Source organism: Periplaneta americana, chromosome 10 (assembly GCF_040183065.1).
Source record: "Periplaneta americana isolate PAMFEO1 chromosome 10, P.americana_PAMFEO1_priV1, whole genome shotgun sequence".
Classification (NCBI taxonomy): domain Eukaryota; kingdom Metazoa; phylum Arthropoda; class Insecta; order Blattodea; family Blattidae; genus Periplaneta; species Periplaneta americana.
In genome coordinates, this window is record NC_091126.1 from 181419177 (window position 1) to 181432825 (window position 13649).

Consider the following 13649-nt stretch of genomic DNA (forward strand, 5'->3'; position numbering starts at 1 on the left):
ACCTGAGATTTGCAAACCGGGTAAAAGAATATCATCCCATTTTGTATACCACAGGCCAAAAGCCTTTGGAAAATCCAAAGACTGCAAAGAATAATACCAAAGCAGTCAAAGGATTAAACCTTTGGCAATGATCTGCGAAAATACAAACTCTAAGACAGAGTGGAAAAGAAAAGATCTCCAACGAGAAATTCCAAATTGTAGAATTTGATACACCTCCACAAATACTATTGCTTTACCTTTTGACTTACGTCTTTTGACTTTGCTTTGCAAATGTAACATTCTTTCTTTTTGTTAAAATATTTCCAAAATTGCCCAAAGACAGTCAACTTAAAGCCTGTTTGTATAATTCTAAAGTTTGTAAATATTCAATAGTTTGCCTGTTGAGCAGGGAACATACTTAACCTCTTATGACTTTTATTTCTGAGGAATTCCAAAAGACGAAGTGCACAAAATAATCTACGTATATACCATGAACAAATTTGGGGAAACTTAGCCCACACTTCTCAACAGGAACTGCATCAAGTGATGCATGACTTCTTAAACAGATGCCAAGGCGAACAATTTCAGCATCTCGTTTCTTAATATTGGTAAGTAAAATATGTTATTTTAACTGCTTATTTTAATAACATTTTGTTTTGTCAAATTAATAATACTGCACTGCATAGCTCGAGTCTTGAAGCATCTCATCCGAGAGATGGGTTGCTGTAATGCAGTTTTTCTACAATCTATTCACCCAGTATATTGAATATAAGAATAGGTTTTATCTTACACCAATCAGTAACAATTCAAATTTTTCTTTTTTACACACAGGAGTTAAGAAAAACATAAAATTCCACAGACACAGAGAAAGCAGACACACGAAACTCAGCCTGCAACAAGTATTCGGCAATGTATGGGAAGCCACTAGCCAGCACTAACAAGGATATCAATTTACCACTAGCAAAAATCAGTCACTGAAAACGGATGTGCGAGAAGAATATCTAACCTTGAAGTGTTTCAACATATTTCACAGAAATCAGGGAGGGCAAACAGAGAAATGAGTAATGTCTTACATTTCACACTGTGGAGCATTCAATGCTACAGACTGTTACATAAGTTCAGTCTAGTGACAAGCAGCTGTGTCTCAAATTTTGTGTTGTTATGCTGAACCAATTTGAGGAGGAACATTCCTTGTGGAATATAATCATGTTTAGAGACGAAGGTACATTTCATGTATGAACTTCTGAAACCACTTAGAGTTATCGAACATAAATATGGCGTGTTTTGTGCTGTTAGCACAAAGCACAGGTTTATGGACCATTTTTCTTTGTGGAATGAACTATCATTCATGTTGTATAGCTGAACATGTTGAACTTCCTTAATCCCCAGCTAGATATGACCAAAGTGATTATTTTCCAGCAAGATGGAAATCCACCCCACTGCAACAAGGACGACATGAATTTTCTAGATGAAACTTTGCCACAACAATTGATTAGACACAATGGACATACTTCATGACCATCCTGAACTTAGATCTGATGTGAATGAACTTCTGTATTCGAGACTTTGTTGTCTCCCCTCCCCAATGGCTGGGTATGTTAAAAAATTTTCATTGACCTATTTGTCTTCTGGCTTCCCAATATCGGTCCCATTCAGAAATGCTGGATAACAATGGACAGTGACTAAGGTGACTTCTATCCATTTCCGCCTGTTGATCACACAGATGCCGATCTAATGGAGGTACTTCACCGAACAGTCACAACTAACAGTTAGACAAATCATTCTTCCTGGATTAGTCAGGTACTCTGATTTGGGGGTTTATAAAAGACAAAGTCTAGAATATCGAATAGCTATAAGACAAAGAATAACAAGTCCTTACTTTGGTGGATGAAGGAGGAGTTCTTGGGAAAAGTGAGCAAAACTTAGAACTACTATTGAGATGTTACTGTTTTTTATACAACAATCTTTATTCCTCTATTCTGTTTACCAGTACTTCTAGCATAACATGAGCATCCGACATATTATTAAAACATGTAAATCAATGTCCCTTAAAGTAATTACTGAGAAAGCCAAAATGATTTGAATGCAAGAAATAGAAAGCATGATGCCAGGGGATGGATTATAAGAAAGGTATTGCCAAGTCTGAGAAAGATGGGTGTATGAAGATGCTCAAGGCTGAATAAAATAAAAAATTACAGCGAAAATTAAAGCACTGATATATTTCTATGGCATAATAAAGTTTGTCCCAACAAGAACATCAGATTTGATAGTGTGAATAAATGCATCATAAACAGATAACAGAACAGACAATAGTGTCGTCAACCCAATGACAACAAAACATTGTTGGAACCAGTGATCTCAACATTATAAACTGGATACACAACTCCTGTAGAGAAATGCTGAAAAAACGTGATGTGTAACTTCCGTACTATTGGCACATCTGAGGCATATCTTTCTCTCTTTCTAACGCACATGGGAAATGGTTGATTCGTTGAAAGAAGTATGTATATTAATTATATTTCTTTAATTTTGCCGTTATGATGGTGAAATATTGTGCAGCATACAGCTGTACCGTACGTAAGACTGAGTAACAAAGAAGTGACATATAGGCCTACATTATTTTTCCAAACAAGCCTGGACATAGAGACATAGAGACCTTAGGCAATTTACAGAGCAGAATTTATTTAACGTAATTTGAATTTAGAAAATAGACAAGCAGACTTAGAAACGAAGTAGATAAGTACCAATTATACTTTTTTATATTCATAATTACAAGATTACTTCTGATTGAGGTTCTGACTGATAAGTATATATATATCAATTGAAGAGTCCACTGCAAGAATGATGGATGTCACTTTCGTGTCGAAAATGAACCAAGACTGTCAATGCATAGCTCAAGACATATAGAATGTATATAGAGAGTTATATGGCATTAACACTGATGGTCATTGTCCAGTAATGATCGGAAAATCACAGTTAAGCTCTGAGTGCTAAGCATTTCAAACTTTCAATTGCTTCTCCTGAAAAATGTATTCCAAATGACATCCATCATTCTTGCAGTGGACTCTTCAATTAATAAACAGTATGTAGTACATCACTTATATGTCAGAGGAAGAACAATTGTTTGTATACATCTGATTAGTGAAATATGTTACTAGTCATCGATAAATGCAATGGAGAATGAAATCAGATGACAACCCTATCCAATTACCTCCTGACTTAGTTGCTTCATGAGTCATGCCTCATTGGTGTCACTTATGTATGAGGTTCAAACCTCTCTTCGGACAGTTGACTAAACAACAATTTATAACAAGATTTATTGCCATGGAAAAGTTTGTCACAGCAAATAGCAATATTATTATTATTATTATTATTATTATTATTATTATTATTATTATTATTATTATTATTCCAGGCTGGGACCCCCTCAAATTTAGAGCCCTAGGGAGCTGCCTAGTTTGCTTAGGCAGAAGTTTGCCTCTTCCTATATAATCTTCATATATTTCATATTTAACTATTGATCTTTTCGTGCAGTACCGTATGATGTAATATTTCGTGTGTATTGTTATTTTGATAAACTGATGTAATGAATTTTTCTTCTAGTGTTTATGTACCATTATTTAGTATTTATTATGCTTATACTTGACTTTTTTACTTTAGTGTATTTCTGTTAACAAGAGAATAAATTTTAAAGGAAACGCAGCTCTTATATCATACACAATTAAGTCTAACAGGTTTTTATATTCTGAGGTCAAAGTATAGATACCGGTACCAAAAAAGAAAATCGGTAAATTTAGTTACATTATTTTATATTGGGTGTAAGGTAATTAAACTTGTGACAAAACCAAAAATTATACAATTTTAATGGCGAATAAATCTTTCTAGTTCAAAATATATGTTTCAATTTATTACCAGTACTACAGTACAGTATATGTTTAAAACTCTACGAATATAATTGTGCACTTTTCTTATATCGTATTTAACTTCTATTTTAATTTAATCTTTACTATTCCTAACCCATATTTATCCTGATCGAGAGTAGTGCATGTAAATATGTGGTCTAGATAAGGCAAGAGATTTCTTTTATATACTGCATTTGTCTTTGGTTTTCATATTTTTATATTGGTATGTATGTATTTTTTTTTTAGTTAGAAGTAATGTAGAGCACATTATATACTTAATTTCATTTATGATGTTTACATACAAGTTTAGAGAATTCATAGTTCATATTAAATTGAAAGAAACAGTTCAAGATAACCCACAATATAAGTAATTTCAATATGCATACACGGACTTGGAAGCAGTTTCATTGTAGCAACTGTGTTAGAAAGAGAGAGAGATTCCCTCACCAACATGGCGATGTGTGGACCTAGTGGTGTTTCCTCCATTTTAGTATAGAGCTCAATGGTTGGAACATTGCGTAATTGTCTTTTTGTTGAATTTATTAACATTTATAAATGTGGCGTTCTTGTTGGGGCACTCTATATTAAATAACATACTTATAGGTACTTGGTATCCTACTTAATTACCTGTGTCATTTCGCTCTTGGTCAGTGCCATGCTGCTGAATATCTATGTAATCAACATCAGGATCACTTGTTGAGAGGTGTCGCTGACGACGATTTACTGTTGTCAACCCACCATCTGGGCCAGTAACAGCAGCAAACTCATTATCTAAAATGATGGTTCCAATGTTCTTGCGTGGTAACTCATGTGGGTTCCGACCATGAAGAATAACAGGTTCCGTCTGCCTCACATCATGCCTAAGGCATCAAACAGAGTTGTGTAAGCAACAGCCAGGCTGCCATCTTCCCATTATGTGAAGAGGCTCACAATATGTCAACCATAAGAAATCATTGAAAATGTAATTAAAATAATTTTATGTATTTGGCAATGCTAAGACCCAGAAACATAATTTGGGCCTTCTGAATTTTGTTTCTGGGTCTGTACATATATATATATATATATATATATATATATATATATATATATATATATATATATATACATACACTTGATAAACACATTAAAAATTGTACTGCTACAGTGTCTATGCCACAGAGGGCAACCTGCACTCGGTGCATATACATGGAGCTAGGACAGAGCTGTGATGACGTAACAGCATGCTAGCTCGAGCTGCAGTAAGTGGTGAGTCCAGGTTTAGTACCATACAACAAATAGTACAACATGGATACAAACACTGCCGAGTGATACAGGATGCCGAAGTCCGGAGGCAGACTGGGAAGAGAAATACTTTCAGCAAACAGGTGAACGATCGAGATGCTTGACATATGGTGTTCTCGTTGTTAAAAAGAAATATAATGTGGAGCGCAACTATAGAAATAAACATTCTCATAGTCATGATTTGATTGCAGGAGTTGATCGTGCACAAATGGTTGCGGATCTGAAAAACATCGTCAAAAGGGGTACATTCTATTATTAAACAGGAACAGTTTCTTTTTATTTTGTAAATTCATAATAATAAATAACAGAAATAACCATGTGAGGTGCAGTTATGTGTTGATGATTTAATTTTTATTTGTAGAGCAATAGTGAAGAAACAAGTGATGGTGCTTTCAGGGCGAGTTACAAAATTTCGAATTTGACAGCACGAGAGCTGAAGCTGTTCAACATTGGCCCCTTCATCAAGGAGTGTTAACAATTAGCAGCAGCGTGCATTCTCCTACTGAAACAGATAAGCTAAATAAAATACTCCTTTCTCGGCACACGGTGACACGCCATACTAAGGAGCTAAGTACAGACATTGGAAGGCAATTGTTTATTAAAGGAAGGAATTTATTGTGTACTCTATTTGTCTGGACGAGTCTACTGATATTGTGGACACAGCTCATCTAGCCATTTTTGAATTAATATTAGAGGAGAAAAATTCCGTAGGGCCAAAAAATAATAATCTTTACGTAGATTTACGTAGCCATTTTTGTTCAATGGGTGGACAAACAACTCAATATTACGAAGGAACTTCTAGATATTGTTTCCATGAAAGGGACGACAAGAAGTGAAGATATTTTCTGTGCCACTAAGGAAAGCATAGAAAAATCGCAACTGTCATGGGATTTACCGACTTCAGTTGCCACTGACGTCGCCACAGTCATGGCGGGTCATAATATCGGGTTCGTGGGACTTATAAAAACTAAATTGCCTACAGGTAGCACATCCATTGTATACATTGTGTCCTTCATCAAGAAGCATAATGTGTAAAAACAATTAAATTTGAAAGCATCACGAGTGTTGTGGCACAAATTATTGATTTCTTAAGGGCTTCAGGGCTTGGCCAGAGGCAGTTCAGGGATATTTTTATATCTCTTGAGTCAGAGTATATTGATGTACTTTACTTCTGTCAGGTCTGGTGGTTAAGTCGTGGCAAAATAATGCAACATTTCTTTCTTTTGATTGAAGACATCTGTTTGTTCCTTGATATGAAAGGAAAACCTTTTCCCCAGCTGACTGACCTTCTTGGCTTTCCTGACAGATGTGCCAAATCATTTAAATGACCTAAATATTCCCTTGCAAGGTAAAGATCTCTCGATTATCGATTTGTTCAATAAAATTAAAGCATTTCGAATGAAACTTAATTTGTGGACACAACAAATGCAAGAACGCAATTTGCCTCATTTTCCAAACCTAAGCAAACTTGTGTCTAATGTTACGGATTCACAATATGCTGCATCTGTGGATGATTAACTCAGATAAGGCATTTGAGGAACGAGTCAGTGAAATAGAATCCCTCCAGTTGGATTTTCAAATATTCATGTTCCCATTTTCTGTTGATACAGCCACAGTTCCCTCCACGCTTCAAATGGGATTAATAAATCTTAAATGTGACAGCTTTCTTGAGGTGAAGTTCAAAATATCTGAAGATATAACTACATTCTATCACTGTATCTCATCTGATCATTTTCCACGTCTGCACAGGCATGCAGCAAAAACAATGAATGTTTGGTATGACGTCCTTATGTGATCAGGTCCTCTCTGTTCTAAAACTGTGTAAAACCACAGCTAAGCAATAAGCATTTAACATCTATGATTCGGCTGCATTTGAGTTGATCGATTGTTGCAGATATTACTTGTCTGGTGGCACAAACACACATGTAATGCCAGCATTTTAAGTTTACGTCTGTTCCTAAAACACTGTTTCTGTTTAGAATTTCTTTTGTGAATATAAATGCAATAAATTGATTTATATTCTTTATATCTTGTTTGAAAGACGATCCTACATCCTCATCTTCTTGCCCTGCTGGCTCTGCCGAGTTCCATAACAGCGAGTTCTACTCATTGCCTAGACCACTTATACCTGCTCAGTCTGCACCTACTTGAACCAGGCGAGACTTCAGGGCACTTCCATGAGCAACCCTGGTCTATGGTATAATATCTTGCATCAAACATATTTTCTTAAAAAATGTAATGTAATATAATTTGACCAATGAGGTAACTTCAACACTAATTACTGGATTAACTTTAAGTCAAACGAACGAAAATGAAAAGAATTAATACTGAAGACATAATATGTATTTTCCACTTACAGCCATTTGTTGTAAATTTCTACTCAGTTTACATTTCCTTTAGTTCGAAAATCCCTTGCTCTCCTTCTTCCACTTCCTCAAATTAACAATGTAAGTGATTGTGTGTTGTAAAGTCGAATAATGTGAGAAAATCGCAGTCATATCCAAAGATCGTGAAGAGTATCTGACAACAAAATACTGAATCGATTAATTTCCCCATTTCCCAGAAACTGCTATACCTGTCACAGATAATTATTAGGTGCCCTCTTAACATACAACCAGTTCTAGAATATAGTGTAATTATGTTGGACAATGCATGTTCCTTCTTGAGACATATATGTGGTTAACTCGTTAAGACCTAACAAATCTGATTGTGGAAGTCAATACTTTATGAATTCTTTAAAGGAAACATGCTTGAATTTAGGTAGTTGTTGTTTAGTAAACTGTCCGAAGACAGGTCTGAACCTCACAAGTGATACCAAGAAGGCACAACTTATGATGCAACTAGTTCAGGAGATAATGGAGTAGGGTGGCCAGTTCCTTTCCCCCTCCGTATTTAGATAATAACAAGCATAAAGCTTTGAATCTTGCAATTAACCATTCTAAGCCAGTTATGAATTTCAAACGGAAACATGTATCCTGTGATGATGTGTTGAAGATAGTTAATGCATTAAAACAAGATAAAACTAATGATATAAATGAAGAGTCCACTGCAAGAATGATGGATGTCACTTTCCTGTCGAAAATGAACCAAGACTGTCAATGCGTAACTTAAGACATATAGAATGTACGTAGAGAGTTATATGGCATTAACACTGATAGTCATTGTCCAGTAATGATCGGAAAATCACAGTTAAGCCTTGAGCGCTAAGCATTTCAAACTTTCAATTGCTTCTCCTGCAAAATGTATTCCAAATGACATCCATCATTCTTGCAGTCGACTCTTCAAACGATATTAATGGCATGTTGATTCAACATTCTACCCTTAACACATTGTATAAACAAATGTCTCATGGATGGAGAAATCTCTCAAATTGTTGAAATTATTCCTCTTTTCAAGAAAGGTGACCATTCCAAGTTAGAGAATTATCCACCGATCAGTATTATTCCAATATTTTAAAACATTATTGAAACTATTATGTACGAACAGTTGGCTCAGTATTTTGAACCAGTTTTTTGTATACTAAATGCCAGTATGAGTTCAGGAAAGGTTTATTCATGTCTAGTGCTCTTGAAGATTGTGTAGTATCAATTATTTCAGGCTTTGAAGATCAGAGCAATACTTTGACCATGTTGTGTGACCTTACCAAAGTGTTGACTCTATATTTCATATTTTCATTTCTAAATTACGGGGTGATGAGAAGTCACTCCCTATTTCTCAAAAGGTTTACACAGTATAAACCCCCTTTTTGCTTACACATTGCCATAGAATGTTGAAAGTCACAACTCAATATCTGCTCCAGAATTTTCAAAACATTTCCTCAAATGGACAGGATCTGTCTCAAAGAACGAAGAACTATTCACTCTCTCACTTTACTCTTCAATATTCTTCAGAACTCTAACCCTAGCTACTTAGCTTCTCGTTTTCAACATTTGTCCTCATATCACGAAATAGATACTCGCTCAACACCGTATCACACTCTCCATTCCTAAACACAGAACATCCTTCTACTCTTCATCTTTCACCGTCTCAGCAGCTCATCTCTGGAACTGTCTACCACAACATGTCAGAGACTGTCGGACATTGTCCAGTTTCAAAAATAAACTAAAATTGCACTTTTTCAATTTAGATTCCCTTCAATTATAAGCCATTTTCTCTGTGATAGTTTTGTAAATATATATATATATATATATATATATATATATATATATATATATAAATCTTGTCCTTCCTTTCCCCTTTTTTGTTCTCTTGATCACCAGATGAATTTATTATCATACCCTTTTTATTGTGGATTTTATTTAATTTTCGAATTTCTTTTCTTCTTTTTTTATTATTTTATTATATTCCATTTTGTTATATTCTTCCTTATGTTTTCCATGTTAACTATTTGTACTAAATTAAGTTACTTTTATGATATTCCAATATATTTTACTTTCTTTTTTCTATTGTGGTATTATTTTCATGTTGTTTAGTGTCGATTTTGTTAAGCTATTGTTGTTATTATTATTATTATTATTATTATTATTATTATTATTATTATTATTATTATTTTGTGTAATATGTTAGTATTCTGTTCTTTAACTTTTTGTTAAATTTTCAGTGATTGTATACTTTGTGACCTGGTAGAGTGTAAGAGAAGGCCCTATGGCCTTAACTCTGCCAGTATAAATAAATTATTATTATTATTATTATTATTATTATTATTATTATTATTATTATTATTATTTGTGTAGTCTATCAACTGCCAAACATAAATGAATCGCTTCTATTGAAGCAGCTTTAGTCAATGTTCTTCCTAATTATGAACACGTAATGATGAGCGACCTCAACTCATTGCAACTGAAGACTACTCTACTAGACAACTACTGACAGTTTTCCAATCACACACATCCGACACATCACACTCAGCATAGTGAATCACTACTTGACCTTATAACTACAAATAATCCTGACTGTGTATTAAATCACGGTCAGTGTGCAGCTTCAGGCATAGCAGGTCACGATATAATCTATCTCACATATTCTCTCAAGTGTCCCAAGCCAGCGCACAGAACTGTAACATTCCGTGACTTAAAACGTGGCATACTATCTGGACATTATGGACAGTAGACTATCAAATTGGCCGACTTAATGAATATATATTATCGTTATTAGACAATCACGCGCCCACCCAAACGAAACGTTTTAAGAGAGCTCCTGCCCCCTGGATGACTACTGAAATCAAGACTCTAATGACTTCCAGAGACGCAGCACATCTTAAGTACAGACATGATAAAACTGACTCAAATCATCAACATTATAGACAGTTACGAAACAAGACGACTCAGGCAATAAGAAATGCAAAACTGAGGGTTTTCCATGAACTAATAACACCGCACTCAGATTCAGCCGACTTGTGGAGGAACTTACGAATAATAGGCTTAGGACGCAGCAAGACTCAGGCAGACGGAACACCATTCACAGTAGACACACTGAACGATCACTTTGTATTTACACAATCAACGGGCGTGAACGAAACAACAAAACAACGTACAATAGGGATATCTTATGCGAAGTTTTACCGTTAGATGGCAGGAGCGTTCCATGCGGCACAGAGCTTTATTACGTCATATGCAACAGTTCATTACGTTCTCCTGCTTGTTGGTTTTCAGTGCGTGTCAAAATTATATTTAGGCCTATAATTATTTTGTATAACCCAGTATAATTTAATATAATTCAGTATTTTCTTACCTCATAATCTAATTTAATTTACAATAAATAATAGCGTAAACTTGTATAATACTGAGCGATTCCTCTTAAGAGATAATTTATTTATTTATTTATTTATTTATTTATTGGGTTATTTTACGACGCTGTATCAACATCTCAGGTTATTTAGCGTCTGAATGAAATGAAGGTGATAATGCCGGTGAAATGAGTTCAGGGTCCAGCACCGAAAGTTACCCAGCATTGCTCGTATTGGGTTGAGGGAAAATCCCGGAAATAACCTCAACCAGGTAACTTGCCCCCACTGGGATTCGAACCCGGGATACCTGGTTTCACGGCCGACGCACTGACCATTACTCCACAGGTGTGGATCCTTAAGAGATGGGTGGGGAAATCTGCAGTATGCAGAATATAGATACGAGTAAATTGAATTTTCATGAACCTAAACGAGAACTTTGAGAACGAGGTCCACGAATAAAAAAAAAAGAAGGATCTTTGTCGAAGGTGAATATTGCCTCTTTACCCATAAGCATTGTAAGTAGGTACCATACACGATAAACAGGATATGCAGCTACCAATGTTTTTTTTTTTTATAGGGAAATGACTATGGGGCTTGAATTCCTCGTAATTTTTTTTTCTTCTCTAATTGCAGAAAGAACAAAAGCAATTTTTAATAGGATGATACAATATGATCGCAGTAGTAACACGATTATTCGTGCGGTTTTGTATGTTAAGGACATGCAGCTTTGAATACTGTGTATGATGATTTTGAAAATTTGAAGTTAAAACATGGTTTGAATAAGTTACACAGACTATGTTATTTATAGGCCTATATATATATTTTTTTTTTCACTACGGATTGTCCGACCTAGATAATAAACATCCCAGTTCATCGAGAGTTTACTGTAGGCCAGTATCGTTCCATTGTAAAATGCAGTCGTAAACTTCGAAGACTCCTACAAGTACTGAATACAGTCTAAGCTAACATAGCTTGCTGTCGATTTTTTAATTATTTATTTATTTTAGTAGGTTATTTTACGACGCTTTATCAACATCTCAGGTTATTTAGCATCTGAATGAGATGAAGGTGATAATGCCAGTGAAATGAGTCTGGGGTCCAGCACCTAAAGTTACCCAGCATTCACTCGTATTGGGTTGAGGGAAAACTCCAGAAAAAACCTCAATCAGGTAACTTGCCCCGACCGGGAATCGAACCCAGGCCACCTGGTTTCGCGGCCAGACGCGCTATCCGTTACTCCACAGGTGTGGACACTTGCTGTCGAGGTTGCATATGTTTTTATTATTACAATTTTTTTTTCTTTGCCCTCTTCCAAATGAAACTGTATCCAGCAATTCCTTATTTGAAGTAGTTCTTTTTATTTAATAGGCGCAATTTAATTAGTTATATTTTTTTAAGGTTGGAAGCATATATTCAGAATTTTTCGAGACCTGACTGAAGGCAAAAAGCTTTCCCTGGTTTTTACATATAGGAACACACATTTTGAGTTGTTTTTAAGAGTATTTAACATACTAATGCACTACGTAAATCCTCAATGTATATAAATTGGAAAACAAATACGCATAGTGCATCCATCAAAGTGCACGCGTGCTATCTGTTGGTGCTAGTTCAGGATATCCCTATTGAAGAACTAAGCAATATTCCCCTACCAGAGAGAGAAAAGTTTCACTTTCTGTACCTCTCACATAATGAGGTAAGGAAAGCAATAAAGTGTATATCGACCAAAGCTGAAGGATCAAATCGAACTGAAATAAAAGTGCTCCAGAAAATTATCGACGTAATATTACCTACCTTGATCCATATTTTTAATACCTCACTCATAACCTCTACATATCCTAGACTTTGGAAACAAGCCCTCATTAGACTTATCCCGAAAAATAAAATTCCTGAATCCCCAAACGACTATAGACCAATCAGTATCCTGCCAGCTCTGCCAAAAGCACTGAAGCGTGTAGTACATAAGCAACTGACTACCTCAATAAGCATTGCTTACGTGATGATTACCAGTCTGGTTTCCGATCAGGACATAATACTACTACTTCCCTTTTAAAAGTGATTGAAGACACTCGAGAAGCCAGCGACAGAGGAGAACTAACGCTACTGACATTACTAGACTTCAGCAAAGCTTTCAACACAGTTGACACGGATCTCCTTTTATGCAAACTTAAAAATACAATCTTTCTAACAATGCTGTAGCTTGGTTGGATTCCCACCTTCGCGAACACCAACAATGTGTAACAGCCAGTGGTCATTCTTCCAATTGGCGCACCATAAAGACCGGAATACCTCAAGACTCGATTCTTGGGCAATTACTTTTTATGCTTTACATAAATGACGTAACAAAGGTCTTAAAATATTCTAAATACCAACTATATGCTGATGACTTATAACTTTACATTCACTCCTGAACTCGTATAATCAATGAATCTGCGACCAAAATTAATGAAGATCTAACATATGTAGCTCAATGGACTCAAAATTTGGACTCATGTCAGACTAAATCCAGACAAATAGCAAGCTATAATAATGGGCCACCAACGAACATTAAACAAAATAGATTTAGCCACTGTATGAAATACGAAAATAAATAATACCACAATTACATATCGCAAAACAGTAAAAAATTTAGAAGTATATTTAAATTCAAATTTAAATTTTCAAAGTCATGTGACCTACATATGTAAGAAAACTTTTTCTATAATTCATTCCCTCAAACACTTGATCAACATTCTACCTCTGTCTGGCAGATCATTTCGAACACG

The 13649-nt window shown here is 35.3% G+C and overlaps 1 protein-coding gene across 4 annotated transcripts in view; it reads right to left on the minus strand.

Moving 5' to 3' along the window:
* LOC138708219 (PP2C-like domain-containing protein CG9801) overlaps positions 1-13649 on the minus strand; it is a 131704-nt gene that overhangs the window by 94709 nt on the left and 23346 nt on the right. For all 4 annotated transcript variants that reach the window (XM_069838548.1, XM_069838552.1, XM_069838549.1 and 1 more), the window contains one exon: positions 4509-4741. In XM_069838548.1, the coding sequence (XP_069694649.1) occupies positions 4509-4741 (233 nt within the window). The remainder of the gene's footprint in view (positions 1-4508; positions 4742-13649) is intronic.